At 48.7% G+C, this 19787-nt stretch overlaps 1 protein-coding gene across 1 annotated transcript; it reads right to left on the bottom strand.

Moving 5' to 3' along the window:
• Nucleotides 1–535: 535 nt before the first annotated feature.
• LOC102575343 (olfactory receptor 4Q3-like) lies at nt 536–19438 on the bottom strand. Its single transcript, XM_059731849.1, has 2 exons — nt 19066–19438; nt 536–1476 (listed from the first exon to the last, which is right to left on the bottom strand). Exons 1-2 carry the CDS (start codon nt 19436–19438, stop codon nt 536–538), a joined length of 1314 nt encoding a protein of 437 aa, XP_059587832.1.
• Between the last annotated feature and the right edge of the window lie 349 nt (nt 19439–19787).

Genomic DNA, 19787 nt, shown 5'->3' with positions numbered 1-19787 from the left:
TTTTTTTTTTTTTTTTGCATTAAGTATTAGGAGCTCATATGTTCTTGTGAAAATTTCAATGTGGATTCCTATGAAAGATGTTCCTGCCTTTTCTACTGGCCTGCAGCTCTTTAAACCAAAGGCACAGAAGCAAGGTCTGTGACAACATGAAAACTTTTGTACTGCTCTCAATATCACATTTCTAGAGAATCTAAAAGGGCATTTTTTTGCTATAGTCTAGAAGTTGCATAAAAAAAAATCATTAATAACTATGACAAACATTTTGTTTTCCTTCCCTTTCTAAGACCCCTGTCTTCCTTAAGCAGAAACAGAAAGACACAGAGGTTTTTGAAGCCACATGAAAAAACACACAACTGTATGGATCCAGAGTCTCAGGAGCCCCCTTCTAACCCACACCTAAGCAAAAAACATATTGAGGAGGTTCTGACCTCACAAGAAAGTTTATCTACAGAACCCAATGCCATGTTAGAAAAAAACACCTTTTGTAGTCATCCCTTCAAAGTGTATCACTAGTTTTCTCTGCTCACAATTAAGTTTATGCCCAGCAGAGGACACACCTGCTCCTCAACCGCCTTATGGCTTCCTTGACCTCCTGGTTCCTCAGCGTGTAGATAATGGGGTTGAGCATTGGTGTAATGACAGTATAGAAGACAGAGGCCATCTTGTCTATCCTTGAGCTGGAGAAAGGCGTTAAGTAAACAAAAACGCAAGGCACAAAGATGAGACTCACTACTGTCAAGTGGGAACTACAGGTAGACAAAGCTTTCCTTCCGCTTCCATCTTCAAAGTGGCTCTTTAGTTTCACTAGGATGAAACTATATGACCCCAGCAAGACCAAGAAGCACAGCAGTGAGAGAAGGCCACTGCTGAACATGCTAAGTATCTCAAATACATAAGTGTCCATGCATGCCAGCTTGACCACCTGGGGCACATCACAGTAGAAATTGTCCAGCTCGCTGGGACCACAGAATGGCAGCTGGATGATCAAAGCTAACTGAGTAGTAGAATGAAGCAGGCCTCCAGCCCAGCAGACCAGAAGTAAGCAAAAGCAGCGCTGATGGTGCATGATGGCTGTATAGCTCAGTGGGTAGCAGATGGCCACATAGCGGTCATAGGCCATGAGAGTGAGAAGAAACATTCCAGAGGCACCAAGGAGGTGTAGAAAAAAGAGTTGGGTCATGCAGCTACCATAGGAGATGGTATTGTCTTGGTTTATCAGGTCATGAAGCATCTTAGGAGCAGTTACAGTACCCAGTGCCATGTCAATAAAGGAGAGGTTGGACAAGAAGAAATACTGGGGGGACTGGAGGAGGTGGGAGTCTGTCCACACTGTTGCCATGATGAGGAAGTTGCCTAGAAGGATGGTGGTATAGGTGGCAGAAACCAAGGCAAAGAGGAGGAGCTGGAGAGCACGAGAGCGGGACAGGCCCAGGAGAATGAACTCTGAGACTGCAGAGCCATTCATCCACTCTGTGTCTGGGGCAAGGAGGAGATAATGGGAGTTAGAGAAACTGTCTTGAATAGGAACCAAGAATCCTGACTCCCAGACCTGCATGCTATAACCACCAGACTCATTCCCCTGCTCCTCCACTGATGACATAGAACCCTGGCTTCCGGCCCCACTAGTCCCCACTCTACCCATGCTGCCCCGAGACACACTCCTTATATTACTGTTTCTCTTTCTTTTTCAGATCTCTAGTTCCAAGTCAGTTACTGCATTCACAAATCAACCCCATCTTCCTCCCTAGCCCCATTGTCTGTGCTTTACCCTCCCTGGGCTATCTTGGTGACAGTGCCAGATGATCAGGGTGTGTGTTTCTAAATCTGTGGTGCTGGAGAAAGGTTTTGTGACTTTTCGTAGTGTGATGGTTCAAAAATGTTTCTCCACTGCTACAACAGAAACATCAGCATGGAAATGTATCATTGATCATAGCTCAGACACACCAGACAGTCATAACAACATAGTCACAGCAAGAACAGTCCAGTCCCAGTCATAATAATATCCACAATTATATTCACAATCACAGCCACACTCTGGTCATAACCACAAAAGGTCACTATCACAGGAACCCCATTACACAAAAACAAGAACAACCCATCCACTCACCAAAATGGACCAGTTACAGCCACACCAAAAGCCATAATCATAACAGCCCAGAAACTTTCACATTCACAGAAAAAAGCAGATCAGTGACAGGCACAATCACATTCACAATTCAAGCCACACTTTAGTAACAGCCACATGTGCTCATACATACTATAGATAGATAGATAGATAGATAGATAGATAGATAGATATATCAATCTCTGTCTCGCTCTAGATATATATCTAGAGAGAGAGATCTTGATATATAGAGATATATAGAGATATATAGATCTATAGCTATATGATACATATCTATATCTATAAAACCTAGTGATATAGATCTATATCTACAGCTATATATCACTGGGTTTTTATGATCTATCTATCTATCTATCTATCTATCTATCTATCTATCTATCTATCTATCTATCTATCTATCTATCTATCTATCTATCTATCTATCATAAAAACCCAGTGCCAGCCACAGCAGTGGTCACAATGACAACATGAACAATCACAACAACAGACACAGTGACTGGTCTCATACCCTGACCCCTACCCACCATGTCGTACAAGCCACAGGGTCATTCCTCCATAACCACCGCAGTAGGAAATTAAACCTCCTCACTCATACCAGCTGTGGCGTCACCCACCAGAGAACAGCGAATAAGAGGGGCAGGCATCATCCCCTGTGGTTCTGCAGAGCACACGCTCCTTTTACTCTACCGGGGACACCCCAAGACCCCATCACAGCTCACTGTAAGCCAGCTGGTATCTCTGATCACAGCCAGTTCTCTCCCTGTTAGGAGCATTCAGCATGCTTCAGTGGCAGAGACCTTCCTAGCACAACAGTGGTCCTAGGTTTAGGGACACAGGGAAATGCACTGAACCCCACTAGTAGAAAAAAAAGAAAGGAGCACCAGTCTGGGTAAGGGATCTGCTCAGGATAAGCAAGTAAAAGATATGTGGAGGTCAGAAGAGAATCCAGTAGCTCACGCCTGCAGTCCCTCTTCCCTTCCTCTTGAACACTAGTCTCTTCCCAGAGCTAGGAGTAAAACCCAGATTCCCCACTTCCCTGCTCTAACCAACTAGACCCCAGTCAATACCCAGAACTGGGCCTAAAAGCCAGGACTTCTAACTTCTAGCTCTGCTCCCACATGGTCTAACCAAGTAGACCCCACTTTTCTCCCTAATCTGGGGATTAAATCCAGTTGTGCGAGCTCCCAGCTCCATTTTGATTTATTGACCTCTCTGGCTTTCCCAGAGCTGGATACAGAACCTGGGTGTCTTGAGCTCAGGATAAAAATGTAAGTTTGAAGTAAAGTCTCACCCTTTACCATCTGGCAGTTCTAGCCCTTACCAGCTGTTCAGAAGGAATCAGGCTGTTTTGCCAAAGCATCAAAACAAAGCAGAAACTTTAAAGACATGTTAGACTCCCTGTGGAGACAGTCCCCAGAGAACTTGCATCTCTGCACTCAAAAGCCTTTGCTAAAGCAAACGTTGATCAGAGTATCTCTAAAATTAGAGCATGAGGTGGGAGAGGACTGGGAGCCAGGGGTCCTGGGTTCTGTGCATGGTTCTGGGAATCGAGTGAGATCTAGTTGTACGAATAAGAGAGTGGGGACAAGAGAATGAGAGAGAATAATAATAAGAGAATAAGAGAGTGGGGACAGTGGAGGCTGGGAGTCAGGATTTCTGAATTCTATCCCTAGGGAAGTAAGCAGGGTATGATAGGGTGTAGTGTGCTAGAGAATAGGAAAAGTGCTGTAAGCCAGGAGTCCTAGGAACATCCATAACCTGGGAGGGGAGGGGAGGGGTTGTAGTGGTTAAAGTAGCTGCACTCCATCACTGTTGTCTGTTCAGTGTTTAGTTCCTCTTCTGAGACTGCCAGCCACAAAGCTGACTGGTGCCATCAGTGGTAGTGTTCTCTCTCATAAGATCATCTGTTGCACTGAGAACCCAGAAACTTGCTCCCCATGAAGGCCAAGCAAAGGACAAATGATAATTACTGATTTATGATGCATTCACCACTGCCACCTGTACAGAAATGACCCAGCTATTGCCCTCTGTCAGGAAAAGGTCTGGTTTTCCATTCTCACTGTCTGAAACAAGGAGCTCCTGTTCTGCAGCTAGATCAGAATCATCTTCCCCTCCCTACCCTCTCCCCAACCTCCTCAATGGGAAATATTTGATGCCTCATTCCCCACACTTTAAACAGCTCCAGACCAGTAGCATAGGCTGGATCAGACCCAGTGCTGCCAAGATTAGAAAGGCCCTATCCTCCATTCTCTTCCTGGCATCCCAGCCAGTTCCCCTTTCTAGAGGCTGGACTAGGGCCAGCCCTCCTAAGAGATCTCCTTGCTCCATTCCTCATTCCTTGATCCAACTGAAACCCCTGCAGAGGGCTAGGTCAGAGACAGGGCCCTTAGAATAAAATTATCTACATGCCATTCATAGAATCATAGAGAAGCAGAGCTGGAAGGGACTTCCATCGGTCATCTAGGTCTACCCCCTGCCTGAGGCAGGATCATCTCTATCCGAACCATCCCATACAAATCCTTCACCGTTAGAAAAACTATACACTCAACCTTGACACAACACAAGACGTAACACCCTAACCTGCCACAGGTAAAACATTCCAAACCCTCCTGAGCCAACCGATATCCAGACAGCAAGATAATCAAAATACACTGGATAGTATTTATTCCCTGCAACAAAGTTCATCAGTGACATGCGCACACACACGAGCGTACACACACACACACACACACACACACACACACACACAGCAGCAGGAAGGGTGGAGGTAGAGGTCAGAGCACACACACATACAGAGCAGGGGACATAGAAAGTCTCATTCCCTCCAGCAGAGACAAAACATAAACCCTAATGTCTTCTTTCTCCTGAGCTCCTTAAAAAATCATACAGAAGCAAACAGACACAGTGTGACAAAATTCATGCAGTATTGCCAGCTCCTATGATTTTATCTTGAAAACTGGTGGCAACATGTAGGGGGTGCATGCAGGTGCATGTACACCCCCTTGAGAGTGGCGGTGCACCCCCTACAAAAAGGCACCACTGACACTGTCGCCAGCAGCATGTGCGGGAGGTCCCTGACCCCTAGTCAGTGCTCACCACCCCCCACCGAAACCTTTGGTGGCATCTGTGGGAGCTCCCCACTTACAACCATGGTGCTCCTGCCGCTGTGCCCCCCCACCAGCCACCGGGGGCAGGCGTCATTCATGTTGAAAACTGTGATTGTTGTTGATTTTCCTGAAACCTGAAGTCTTGAAAGCAAGTGATATCATGAGAATCAAAGCTTTCACAAGCACATTTCTAGGCCTAGTGTTTGCTATGGGAAACTTGAAGCTGTTATGCCTGTATTAATCAACCCCAGAAGACTTTATGACAGTGCCTCAATACGTTCTTAAGAAGAAATTATCTCATACAGAAGGGCTCTTTAACCTAGTGGAGAAAGACAGAACAAAAACCAGCGGCTGGAGGCTAGGGCTAGACGTGTTTGTATGAGGAATAAGGCCCAGATATTTAACAAGCGGGATGATTAACCACTGGAACATACTACAACTTGTGCAATACGTCAGATCAGACCAGATGATCTCATAAATGGACCTTCTGTTCATAAAAATCTTAATTTCTGTGGAATCAGCAAAATCTGTTGAATCAACAGAATCTTAGAATCTGTGCAAGCCAACAGTGTGGTCTTGTTGCAGAAAAGGTCAATGGCATACTGGGTTGTATTAACATGCTTGTCACTTGCAAATCTTCCACTCTATTCAGCCCTGGTGAAGATTCACTTGGAGTACTGTGTCCAGTTCTGGGCCCCACACTTCAAGAATGACGTGGACAGATTGGGGACAGTCTAACACAAAGCAACAAAAATGATTAGGGGTATGGAAGGCAAGACTTCTGAAGAAAGGCTGAAAGAACTGGGGTTATTTATTATGGAAAAAGAGCGGACTGAGGTGGGATTTGATAACAGTCTTCAAATAACTGAAGGGTGATTGTGGAGAGGATGGACATGGGCTTTTCCATGTAGCCACAGGGGACAGGACTAGGAGCAGTGGCCTCAATCTGCAGCAGGGGAAAGTAGGTTCCTGATTATGAGGAGCTTTCTGACTATGAGGGTGGTCAAGCATTGGAGCAGAATAGTTAGAGAAGTTGTGGAATCTCCGTCTCTCGGGAATTTTCAAGAGCAGGTTGGACAGACACTTGACTGGGCTGATTTAATTAGAAATGATCTTACCTTGAGCAAGAGGCTGAACTAGATGACCTTGTGAGGTCCCTTCCACCCCTACTTTCCTATGATCCTAATCTATGAAAAAGAACACCACATTTAGGATATTTCAGACCCCCAGGATTTTTCTGAAAAGTCCATGAGATTTTGGGACCAGTCTTGTGATTTTTGGATGTTTGGGCTTCTCCGTGTGTAGGCTGAACACAGTCAGCTGTACAAGAAAGCACAGCACAAAGGCCTTGAAAGTCCCACACATTACATTATGGGAAAATTAATTTCTCAGGCATAATTTTAAATAAGTTATTTCTAAAGTGTAATTTGTAATGAATCCATTTTAAATGCTCCTTTCTAAGAGCAATTTTGTGAGGAGAAGATTTCAAATAGTAAATTCTAGAGATGGGTTGGGCCTCCAAAAATTCAAGCATGTACTTATTCAGGTATAGGATATTAATTTTCAATGATAATTTTCCAAAGTTGAAAATTAGAAAGGACCTGCTGTGTTAGAAAGGGCCTCCCCTCACTTTAATTTTGAAAACACTCTGATTAGTTCTTCCTTTAGCAAGATCTCAGACTGGGAAAATGTGAGGTCCCCAGGGCTCAGAGGATTGTCTCTATAGGGAATCTGGCAGCTTTTGGTAGTTTTCCACCATGTCTTGGTGCTGTAGATAGGGAGCCCGGTTTCTTCTGAAGGACTGACCAGGGCTCTTGCTACTGAAGAATAAAGGGCAAGGGCTGCCTTATAACTTACAGCTAGGGCTGTATGAAACAGCACCATTTTGATTCGACTTCCATTTCACCGGGACAGTGTTTTGTTTCGAGTTTTGTTTCATTTCAAAACACTGTTCCATTTTGTTTTGTCTAAACTGTTTCACTCTTTTGAAGTTTCACCCATAGGCTATAATGGGGAAGCACAAAACTGCCTATATCTTTGTTATTTCTTTCCTGATTCACGTGAAACTTGCAGGGATGGTAGCCCCTTCTGAGGCCATGAAGCTCCCAAGTTTCAAGGAGATAGGTGCAGGGTTTCTGGGAAACTGCACCTCAAAGTCTTGAAAGTAAAACTTGTGTCACGTGTGTGTGTTAAGGCACAGCAGGGTGAAAAATGCAGGCGTGGTAGTCTCTGCTGAGGCCACAAAGTCTGCCAAGTTTCAAGGAGATAGGTACAGGGGTTTCTGGGAAACTGCACCTCAAGCTGCTGACAAGCAAAACTCGTGACGTGTGACTGTGTGTGTGTTAAGGCACAGATGTTTTTCTGTCCCTGCCCCAGAGCACTAGGATTGGAAGGGACCTCAGGGAAGGATCAGTCACTGGCCAGCTAGACATGTCAATATGAGAGCAGTCCTGCCCCCCTCTTCCCCCTCCTTAGTTTCTGTTTCCCTGCAAGCAAGCCCAGCTTCAAAACTTTTGAAACATTTCAAAACTTTTGAAACATTTCAAGTGCCCTGGTTTAGTTTCAAGGCTCTTTTGAAGCCTTTCATTTCATTTCAATTTCACTGTTTCAAGCTTGAAATGAGTCGAAACAGCATCAAAACAAAACACCTGGTGAAATTTCGCACAGCCCTACTTACAGCCTTACATTGGTAAGGGACTCCTATGTTCTATCCCAGCTCTCAGCTGGGACTGGGAGTCTAGTGGGTATGCTACCCTGAGCCTCCTTTGTTTCCCTGAAAGCAAGTCCAGCTTCAAAATTTGAAACATTTTAAAACTTTCAAAACATTTTGAGTGCCTTTGTTTAATTTCAAGTCTCTTTTGAAGCCTTTTGTTTCATTTCAATTTCACGTTTTGAGCTCGAAATGAGTCAAAACAGCATAGAAACAAAACACCCAGTGAAATTTCATACCGCCCTACTTACACCCTTACATTTTTGTGTAATGAGCCACACTAGACCCCCAGCTGAGACTGGGGGTCTAGTGGTTTAAAGTATGCCGCCCAAAGTTTCCTTTCCTGGAATGCTGCTTCTCCCTCTGTCTTGTGAGGTGAGGACTCAACTATGTGGGTGCCCAGGCTTCTCTGCCTCTGAGCATGGTTTGGGGGTGATGGGAACATTGGTAGCTTGCACAGGCCTCTGGATCTGGAAAATACTGCCGAAGCTTGTGCGGAAAAATTTTGACTGAGATCAGAGGTGCCTGCCACTGACCTGCAAGGAGGGGATGGGATGTGACATGCTTTTAGGGTGTCCCTAGTTTGTCCTTAGGGTGTCCCTAGTGAAAGGGGGTGTGCACTTTGCCTCTTCTTTTCACCTAGTCTTCTCTGGTGGGGGACTGGTATGGTTGGTGTGAGTGATTAGATCTCATCCTCACTGGGGCAGCCATAGAAAATGCAGCATTTTGTGGACAAGGCAACACTGTAGGTAGCAAAACGGGAGTTGGGGCTAGGGATTGTTTTGTTCATATGTGTTGCATGGACTGTGACAGGGTGCTGTTATGATTGGATTGTCACTGTGGTCACTTTGCTTATTGGTGTAACTGTTGCTGCGTACAGCAGTGACTGTGAATATAATTATAGCTGTTGTCATTGTTACTGAACTAGTATTGCACTAGAGTTGCCAGTTAGCTCAGCTTGTTAGAGTATGGTGCTAATAACACCAACGTTTGATCCCCATATGGGGGTCACAAGACCTTTCCTTCCTTAGGTGGCAGGTTGGACTAGATGACCTCTTGAAGTCCCTTCCAGCCCTATTTCTATTATATGATATAGTGACTGGTGTGTGTGTGTGTGTGAGAGAGAGAGAGAGAGAGAGCTGGTGTGACTGATTGGTGTTGCAACTTTCATTGAAATAGGACTGTGGTTGTGGCTGCTGTTGTGGCTGTGCCTGGAGTGTAACACTGATTGGGGTATTTGAAAGTTCTCTGGACTGCTTCTCTGTAAACTTGAGGTCCAAAGCCGCAAAAGCGGTGTGAGACAGAGTGGGAGTCCCTGAGTAGCCACAGGGCTAGTTTCCCCACCTGCTTCTGGGCATGCTGCCCACCTGTCTCTTCTGCCATGCCTTGATGGAACATAATTGAGTTTTAATTTTGTGGGAGGCTGCCCATTATACATCCCGATATTGGGGGGGTGCTATCCGTGGCTCTGTTCCACCCCTACACTGAGGCCCAAGCCTCACAGATGGCATTGCAGGCAGTCAACTCAACTGTCCACTTTGCCTTTTAGCTGTGGCCCCTTCTATGGGGCCTTCTGTATAAGCCCTGGCCCCATCTCAGGCTGGTCAGGACCCTGAGCTTCTTCACTCTATATGGGTGTCCCTCATGGTGGGCCCCTTGCCCTTTTGATCCTTCTGGTCCTGGCCCCAGCATTGACCAGTCGAGTTCCTCAGTTGGGCTTATGCCTCCTGCCTGCACTCAGAGATTGGGGTCCCCCATTCCTGGCTCAGGTGCTTCTTTAAGCATGCCTGGCCCCACAGGGTCACTCACCCCAGCAGGCTTAGGCACTTCCTGAAGCTCACCTGCCTTCCCTGTTCCAATGTTACAAATAGACCACCTGAAGGTGAGTGCTGGGCTGAAGGTGCCCTTACGCACCTTTCACTGGGGTGGTAACTAGCCTGGTATTTCCTGGGGGCTCCCACACCACTGAGAGTCCCAGCAGGCCACCCACTCCTGGCAGAGTGCAGTTTTAGGTCATGCCCAGGACCAGGAGCCTCCAAACCATCCCCTACAGCTCCTGCCCTTACCTCCAGGATGTTGCATTCAGCCTAGCAGCCAAGCAATGTTACTGCCTGGCCTGCCAGCAGCAAACTGCTCTGTTTATATAGGCAGCCAGGGATCTAAAATGACTGTCACAATTCAGCACCTGATAGCTGCTTGGCTCAGCCCTTAAAGTGGCAGGCACCAACAGTGCCCTGCCACAAGGTGGACATCACTGTTAACACCTAGCAGCCCACAGCTGCTTGAGACCTCTGGGTGGACAGGGGCCCCGATGACAAAGAAGACTTCTGCTGGCACCCAGGGGTGAACGCAAGAGGAAGTGGCTCAAGCTTACTTGCATGTCAGTTGATTGTATGTGTGCCGTTAGAAGTGCACAAGCTTTTGTGAGCCAAGATAATTTCATCAGATGCTATGAAAGGACATGCATGGAGCATGCTGTCAAATAGAGAGAGTAATTAGAATGCAAAACATAAGGGAAGGGAGGGAGGGAGGAAAAGGAGAGTGGGCAGTGCTTGGAGAGGCAAACAAGAAATATAACCATAGGGACAAAAGGGGTCACAAAGGGTAACCCAGGTAATAGGATAAGAATCCGTCATCCTTCTTTATGCTGTACTTCATAGATTGTAGAGTCGGAAGGGACCACAATGGATCATCATGTCTGACTCCCTGCCCCCGGCAGGAAAGAGGACCAAGGTCAGATGACCCCAGCCAAGTGGCTATCTAGCCTCTTCTTGAAGACCTCCAAGCTAGGTGATAGCACCACCTCTCTTGGAAGCCCATTCCAGATCCTGGCCACCCTCACTGAAAAATTTCTTCCTAATATCTAACCTAAATCCACTCTCAACCAGTTTACACCCATTATTCCTAGTCACTGCCTAGGGCGCCTTAGTAAATAGCGTGTTCCCTATTCCCTGTTGACTTCCCCTAATAAATTTATAGGCAGCCACAAGATCTCCTCTCAGCTGTCTCTTGTGAAGGCTGAAGAGATTCAGCTCTCTCAACCTCCCCCTGTAGGGTCTATCACGAAGGCCACTAATCATGTGAGTGGCCCTCCTCTGGACCCTCTCCAGATTCTCTGTGCCCAAAACTAGACACAGTACTCCAACTACGGCCTGACCAGCGCCACAGAGGGGGAACATCACCTCCTTTGATCTATTAGTCATGCACCTGCTAATGCATGACAAGATGCAATTGGCCTTGTTGATGGCCTTGTTACACTGCTGGCTCATGTTCATCTTGGAGTCAATTATGACTCCAAGGTCCCTTTCTGCCTCCAAGCTGCTGAGAAGGACACTCCCCAACTTATAGGTGTGCTGGGGATTCCTCCTTCCCAGGTGGAGTACCTTACATTTATCTTTATTAAATTGCATTCCATTTCTCTCTGCCCATTGATCCAACCTGTCCAGGTTAGCCTGAATCTGCTCCCTGCCCTCCGGTGTATTAACTTTGCCCTATAACTTGGTATCATCAGCAAATTTGGAGAGGGTGCTCTCCACGCCCTCGTCCAAATCACTGATGAAGATATTAAATAATAATCGGTCCAAGGACCGAACCCTGTGGGACCACACTGACCACCTCCCTCCAGGCCGAGAAAGAACCATCCACCACCACTCTCTGGGTGCGATCCCTAAGCCAGTTGGCCACCCACCTGACCGTGTAGGCATCCACACCGCAGTCTGCTAGCTTCCCAATGAGGATAGAATGCGAAATTTGTCAGGAAGATGACATCAGCCTTGGCTCCCGCATCCAGGCAGTATGTGACCTGGTCATAGAATGCTACAAGGTTTGTCAGGCAGGATCTACCTGTGACAAACCCGTGCTGGTTTCCCCTCAGCATAGTTTCCCCTGCTGGGCCTGCACAAATGTGTTCTTTGATTATTTTCTCTAGCATTTTCCCAGGAATAGAGGTAAGACTGACTGGTCTAAAGTTACCTGGCTCATCCCTTCTCCCTTTCTTGAAAATGGGCACCACATTGGCCTCAAACAGCAAACACCCTTACCTCAAACAGAGTCTGTCCAGCAATGAACTACCTAAGTCCTATTGTTACCAAAACACCAGACTTTGGTCTGGATCCTGATGCCAGCTGCACCCCTCATCAACACAGACTGCATCACCACTGGATAAATTAACATGGAATAATCTAATGTTCATTTACCTGCACTTCTATCAACATAATATATGCCATCACCTGCTGGCAGAGTCCATTTGTTGTCTACATTGGACAGCTGATACCATCTCTATGTGTAAGAATGAATGAACCCCCATCTGACAACAGTCCCAGAAAGACACAAAAGCTTGGGGCATGACACACTTCATAGTCATTAGGGCTGGAAGGGACCTCGGAAGATCATCGAGTCCAGCCCCCTGCCCAAGGGGCAGGAAGTCAGCTGGGATCATAAGATCCCAGCAAGATAAGTGTCCAAATTTCTCTTGAAGGTGTAGATGCGTGAACCACCTCTGTTGGCAGGCTATTCCAGACCTTGGGGGCTTGGACAGTAAAGAAATTCTTCCTTATATCCAGCCTGAAATGGTCTTGCAGTAGTTTACAACCTTTCAACCTCATCTTCCCTTGGGGCACTCTGGTGAACAAACGTTCCCCCAGATACTGTTGGTCACCCCTGATAAACTTGTAGGTGGCCATCAGACCACCCTTGAGCCTGCGCTTTTCCAGGCTAAAGAGCCTCATCATAGCTCTCAGTATGTCATCATAAGGTCTGTTTTCCTGACCTCTGATCAGGAGTGTGGCTCTTTGCTGGACTCTCTCAAGCTTCTCCACATCCTTTTTGAATTGTGGGGCCCAAAACTGGACGCAGTACTCCAGCTGTGGCCTCACCAAGGTCGAGTACAAGGGGAGAATGATGTCCTGGGATTTGCTTGAGAAGCATCCATAGATGCTAGCCAGCGTTTGCTCGCTTTACTAGCTGCAGCATCGTAGTGAAGGCTCATGTTTATCTTGTGGTCAACGATGACCCCCCAAGCCTCTTTCTTCCATAGTGCTAGCCAGTGTAGCACTGCCGAGCCTATAAGGATGCTGCAGGTTTTTCCTCCCAAGGTGGAGAACCTTGCATTTTTTAGTGTTACCTAAACACCTTAAGGTTCTCGTCCGCCCATTTGCTGACCCTGTCCAGGTCAGCCTGGATTGCCCACCTGTCTTCAGGTGTGGATGCTTTGCCCCAGAGTTTGATGTCATTGGTGAACTTCGCCAGTCCGCTTCTGACTCCAATGTCCACATCATTAATGAAGATGTTGAACAATATGGGTCCAAGGACAGAGCCTTGGGGGACCCCACTGGTCACAGAGCACCATGACGATTGACTTCCGTCTATTACCACCCTCTGGGTCCAACCATGGAGCCAATTTCCCAGCCAGTGGATTGTGGTGGACCCAAGGCCACAGCTGGCCAGTTTTGCCAAGAGGTGATCATGGGATACCAGATCAAAGGTTTTTTGAAGTCAAGATATATGACATCAATCTCTTCTCCCTTGTCCAGGTGATAGGTCACCTGTTCATAAAAGGAAATGAGATTGGTCAAGCAAGACCTACCTGCAACAAACCCAAGCTGGCTATCCCTCAGGATGTTGGTGTCAGTCAGTTCATTAAGGATGGCCTCTTTAATGAGCTTTTCTAAGACCTTCTCCAAGATAAAGGTCAGGCTGATGGGCCTGTAGTTTGCCGGATCCACTTGCCTCCCTTTCTTGAAGATAGGTATCACATTGGCCTTCTTCCGGTCTTGGCACTTCATTAGAGCACCAGGAGTTCTTGAAGATCCGTGCCGGGGGCTGGGCTATGATGCTCGCCAGCAACTTGAGTACCCTGTGGTGTAGATTGTCAGGGTCAACTGACTTGAAGGTATTCAGCCTCTCAAAGTGTTCCTTCATGAGGTCAGCATTGATGGAAGGCAGGGGATCATCCTCACCTGAACCTCCCTGTCCCATGGTGGGCATGGGCATCCCGTGGGACTGATGAAAGACCGACACAAAGTACCCATTTAAAAGGTTGGCTTTTTCCTGGGCGTCAGTTGTCAGATGTCCCATCTGGTTTAGCAAGGGTCCAATATTGCCCCTGCTTTTCCTCCGGCTCCCCACATATCTGAAAAAGGACTTTTTATTGTCCTTGATACTCGAAGCTAGTTGGAGTTCAGTTGCAGCCTTGGCTTTCCTGGTTTGCTCCCTGCAGGACCAGACCAGTGAAGAATATTCCTCCTTGGAGGTGAATCCACTCTCCATCCTTTGTAGACCTTTCTTTTTAGGCTCAGGAGGTCTTCTAGATCCCTGGAGAGCCAAGGGGGCTGCTGTGCCCTCTTGCTGCCTTTCCTCCAAGATGGAATAGAATTAGCTTGTGCATTGAGGATCACTCCTTTGATGAGCAACCACTCTTCCTGAACTCCTCTCCCCCGGGGTTGTGGTCCCTTACAACCTCACTGACAAGCCTCCTAAGCTTGTCAAAGTCAGCTTTCCTGAAGTCAAGGACTTCAGTGTTGCTGACTGACTTGCCAGCTTTATAGCAGATGGTGAATCAGCTCATGGTTGCTGCCAACCAGCTTCCCATCAATCACTAGGTCACCGATTAGGTCGTCCCCAGTTGCCAGTACCAGGTCAAGCAGCGCTTTACCTCTCATTGGCCTGTAGACTTCTTGGGTCAGGTAGAGGTCATCCACGCATGATAGGAAGCTTTGCGGCCGCTCGGATTTTGCCGAGTGATCCTCCCATGAGATGTCTGGGTAGTTGAAGTCACCCATGACAACCATAGTCCTGGAGCATGTGGCCTCAGCCAGTTCGTGGGTGGACTCCTGGTCAAACCTTTGGCTTTGGGTGGCAGGTCTGTAGTAGACTCCCACTGTCATGTCCCCTGTGCCATGTTCCTCATGGATTTTAACCCAGAGGGTCTCCAGTCCACCCTGGTTGCCAAGATCAGCTTGCAGGGACGTGTAGCTTTCCTTAACATGAGAGCTACACCCCCGCCCCTTTTATCTACTGGATCTGTCCTGTACAGGGTATAGCTGTCTATACCCATGGTCCAGTCATGGGTGGAGTCCCACCAGGTCTCTGTTATCCCTATGATGTTGTAATAATTTGTGTTAAGCAGGAGGAACTCCTGCTTATTCCCCAAACTCCTAGCATTTGTGTACAGGCAGGCAAGTGTCCCCTTGGGGGCTCTTGCCTTGCCCACAAATTGTACCAGGGCTGGGGCGGGGGTGGGTTCCCTTAATTGCCTTGGATTGCTGGTTATGCAAAGGTTGCTCAGCAGGCCAGCAGTGGCAGTAGTCCCTCCGTCCCCCAGCAGGCTTAGTTTAAAACTTGGTGGAGCAGGTCAGCCAGTCTGGCTGAGAAGAGCCTCCTCCCCAGAAGAGAGAGGTGGAGGCCATCTCTTCATAGACATTCGGGCTGGAAGGGACCCCAGAGGATTGTCGAGTCCAGCCCCCCTGTATACACACATATAAATACATATATACACACATACTATATACAGTGTTAATATTATAAATATAAGCATCCACATTCACCGACACACACACACACACACACACACACACACACACACACACACACACACACACACACACACACACTTCCCAGCAGCTCACTTCCTCTCTCACCCAAGAGCGGACTGTGGTCATGGAAGCCAAAGCTTTCCCAGTCACACCAGCGCTGCAGTCTTTGGTTCACTACCTGGATTCTCCTCTCCCTCCTCAGCTCATACCCCGAGACTGTGAGGATCGAAGAAAACAACACCTGTGCCCCCAGACCCTTTAGCCCTGCTCCTAAATCCCTGTAATGTCTCATGATCTGGCTGGGAGTGCTCCGAGCTGTGCCATTGGTGCCCATATGAATAAGGAGCATGGGATAGTGGTCTGTGGGCTGGAGGAGCTTAGGGATTTTCTCTACAATGTCTCAGATGTGGGCCCCTGGGAAGCAGCAGACTTCTTGGGCTAAGGGGTCGGGGTGGCAGATTACCCCCTCAGTCCCCCTCAGGAGGGAGTCCCCCACAACAAACACTTTGCGTTTAGTCTTGGGGAGAGCGGGGGCACTAGCTACAGTTAAGTGTGTGTTGCCTGTGGAAGCTGGCAACTTAGTAGGCTCTGCTGGGGCTGCAAGAGGTTTGTAACTGTTGCTGAGCTCCAGTGGGGCAGGGGCCTTGGTGTGGCAGGCCTTGGGGCCCTTGACCACCTTGGTCCATCCCCTTGACTGGACAGAATGGAAGGTCCCGGAGTCCTCCCTTGTTCTGGAGGGAGACCGTGGTCTACCCTCCAGCTCCTGGGGGAGAAGGGCCTAGCAGTAGGAGTCTATCCCCTGCTCACAGTCCTTGATGGCACGCAGTCTGTGGCCTGGAGCTCCTCCAGCTGGCGCTCCAGAGACCCCAAAAGGGAGCAGACCCCACAAGGGGAGGTGGCTATGCTCCCAGGCCTCAGAGCCTGAAAAAGGGACAGGCAGCCCCCACAGCTGAGAGCCAGGGGCTCCATCTGCGTGGAGCCCAGAACCATGGGCTCCATTTGGGTGGCAGTCTCTGAGGTTCAAAAAAAGCTGTAACATATTAGGTGACCTATCCAATTGCAGTTACCCCATGTTGCAAAGGCACAAGCCAAGATTCCAGGAGCCGAGGGGTCACAAGCTAGGAGTCCAGACTCTAGGATCTTGGGCAGGTATGTAAGCAGAAGTAGAAAACTAGGGGATAGGGAAGAGGGTCAGGGGAGAGCTAGGTAGTGGTTTCAAGCAAGCCAGAGACACTGGAAGGCATTCTGTTGCCCATACAGGTTGTTGGTTTTTTTGTTTTTTTGTTTTTTTTTTTTACACTGCCTACTCTGGGCTTATATGGGCCTAAACAGGTAGAGGTCTCTTTCTGTAGCCCTTGAGGATGACTCAGCCTAGTTGCTGATCATTTCCAGCTGGGGGCTCCCCTGCTGGGGTGAGTCTCATTAAACAAGCAAAATGGCTACAGGAGGAAAATTGCACAATCTGTGCCCAGCATACAGAACAACAGATCATGTTGTCTTTGCCTAAGAGATATGGTGTGAGATGGCGGTGCTTTAGCAGCTTTCACAACTAGTGATGCCTCCAGTTCCTGGCACAACCAGGCATAGAGCTCAAGGTAAAATGAGCCTGCTAGTAAGCCCCATTCTGGGAAAGTCTTGGACTGGGTCTCATTTTCCTTGGGGCAGATTAGTCTGGTCCTCCAGAACTGAGAGGCTTTCCTCCAATCCCCGTCTACCACATTTGATGAGCCGTATCAGGCCCATGCAGTGGAAATTGCACTAAGGAAGCGCTGTCATGAATGACACACGGCTATTCCTTATGCTGCCTTTTTCCACTGACATGGATTGAGGTGACCCAGCTCTGTCAGTCCTCTTGGGGGCTACAAGAGAAGGTTAAAAATGAGCAGCCTCAAATGGAAGCACCCCTGCACCCTTCCACAATTGGACACCTTAGCAGACTTGGTGATTCCCATGAACTGCTGCTTACAAGAAAAAAGAAAGGGAAGGAAGAATCCTGCTCTCTTTTCACCTCTGACCTACTACCTCAACTCCCAAGCCTGTGATTGAATCTATTTAATTAGATGAAGCCTGATATCACCTCACCCTAGCAGAGTATTGGTACATCCTAAGTTTCCACTTACATTTTTTTGCCAGTTGTCCTGTGTAACGGGCTGGCCTGTCCCCTTTAAGAGAAGGCAGCTAGTTAGCCTGAAGGACTGCAGCTGGGGGAGGCTAATAAGGGTGTGGTTGGCTGGGAATGAAAAATCCAGTGGTGGAGGAAGCAGCAGCAGATCTGCAGATCCTTAAGGTAAGTGGGGCAGAGGAACCAGCACAGCTGTAGAGGATCAAGAGGGGGAGCCCCTTGGAGCCCTTTTAAGTAAACTGACAGGGAGCCACCTGCAAACAGGTGTGCTCTGTGGGGCAAAAGTAGGGAGCAGGCTTGGGGGGAACTTCACCCCAGGGCGAGAGGGGACTGCCCTGAGGGCGATCCCTGGGGCAGCAGCTGCTGCCACGCCAGGAACTGGGGCTCTCCTTGCAGGAGGGAGATTTAGGGATTGGGGCAGCCGACAGGCTCCTCAGGCAAGCCCACAGCTGCCTGATTTGCTGAGCCAGCCCGGAGTGACCTCATTGACTACTGGGCTGGGCAGAAAACTCAAACTGCAGGAGTGATGAGGACTCGTAACTCCGTAGATAAGGTAAGGATGCGGTGTGTTGCTGCTAGGGACCCTGCCCCAGAGGTCTCCACCCAGATTGGTGTAGGTGGCCTGGTGGGGACCCAGTGGCTGGGAGGGGAGGGGAGAGTGGGAGCCCCCTTACCTGTCCCTCATGTGCCCACCTTCGGGCCTTGGAGGAGCAGGTGATGGAACTCCAGGAGGCAGTGAGCAGGCTGAGGGGGATCAGGGAGGATGAGGCTGTGATTGACAGGTATTTCCATTCCTTACAGCTCCAGATGCCTATGGGAGAAACCCCATGAGAGGGATCTGCAGCAAATGAGTCAAAGATTGTGTCACGGGTGGGGTCCTACAGGAGGGCCGTGATCTCCTCAAGGCCCCTCCCTGTGCCAAGTCGGCTCAAGGGCACCCTCAGATTCTCCCCCGCCACGTCTTTGATGTTCCAATGTGCTAGGAGGCTGCCTCATGTCTCCTTGGACACGGTTACTTCTGGCATCCAGACTTAGCTTCGCTTTTCTGGCAGGGAACTCCTTTTCCCTTAGCTGCTGGTCGGGAACTGCTTCTGGCTTCAGCTCCTTGGGTTTATAAAGGGAGCCAGGCCCTGCCCCTTCTGGTCAGCTGACCTCCTGGTTGCCCTGGCAACCCACAGCTGGGCTCCTTATTCCCTGCTAGGGCTCTTTCTCCAGCAGTTTCCCCCCTTTAGGAGCAGGGCACCTCAGTGCCCTGTGATAGATTGTCACCTCTGAACCCAGGCAGCAGGAGCTGACATCTGCTTCCCTATTGCAACTGGGGAACAGGTACGAGCCCCTGGCAGCTTTGGTGGAGGATGCAGCAGAGGAGGCCATGGAGGAAGTAGTCCCTGCAACCCCCACTGGATAGACTGGGGGATCGTTGCTCAGTTGGAAGAAGAAATGCTGGGTAATTGCAGTGGGTGACTCACCCCTGAGAGGCATGGAAGGGCCAATCGCTGACCGGATCCTATGGCAAGACAGGTCTCCTGTGTGCCTGGAGCTAAGATCAGCAATCTCACTGAAAGGTTTCCTGATCTCATCCAGCCCTCCAACTACTATCCCATGGTCCTTGTCCATGTGGGCATAAATGATGCGGCTGGGAGTAGTCCAGACTGCATTATGAAGGACTTCCATGAGCTGGGGGCTGAGTTTAGGAAGTTGGGGGCACAGGTGGTATTCTCTTCCATCCTTCCAGTTGGCAGTAGTTGGTGGTGCCAGGATGCCTGCATCAGGGTAGTCAACCAGTGGCTCCAGAGATGGTGGCTTCATGAGGGCTTTGGATTCTACAGCCATGATCAGCATGGGGCGAACTTCATCTCTCTCCTAGAGGTAAGCATCTGTTCTTCCACAGGTTGACTGATCTCTGAAGAGCCTTAAACTAGTTTCGATGTGGGATGGGGAACTGGTGGTGGAGGAGAACCCAGGGTTGGCAAGCCACAAACAAGGCACTGGACCAAACCAGGTAAGCACTAAGGGGCACACTAGACATCAAGGCAAAGGGGCACCAAGAGCACCCATCAGGAGGCTAATGTGTCTTTACACAAATGCCAGGAGTATGAGGAATAAGCAGGAGGAGCTCACACTCTTACTTGCTAGCACCCAGTATGACAGTCAGCTTAACGGAAACATGGTGGGATTCTACTCATGACTG

Source organism: Alligator mississippiensis, chromosome 7, assembly GCF_030867095.1.
Source record: "Alligator mississippiensis isolate rAllMis1 chromosome 7, rAllMis1, whole genome shotgun sequence".
Classification (NCBI taxonomy): domain Eukaryota; kingdom Metazoa; phylum Chordata; order Crocodylia; family Alligatoridae; genus Alligator; species Alligator mississippiensis.
This window is presented reverse-complemented; position numbering and strand designations above follow the sequence as displayed.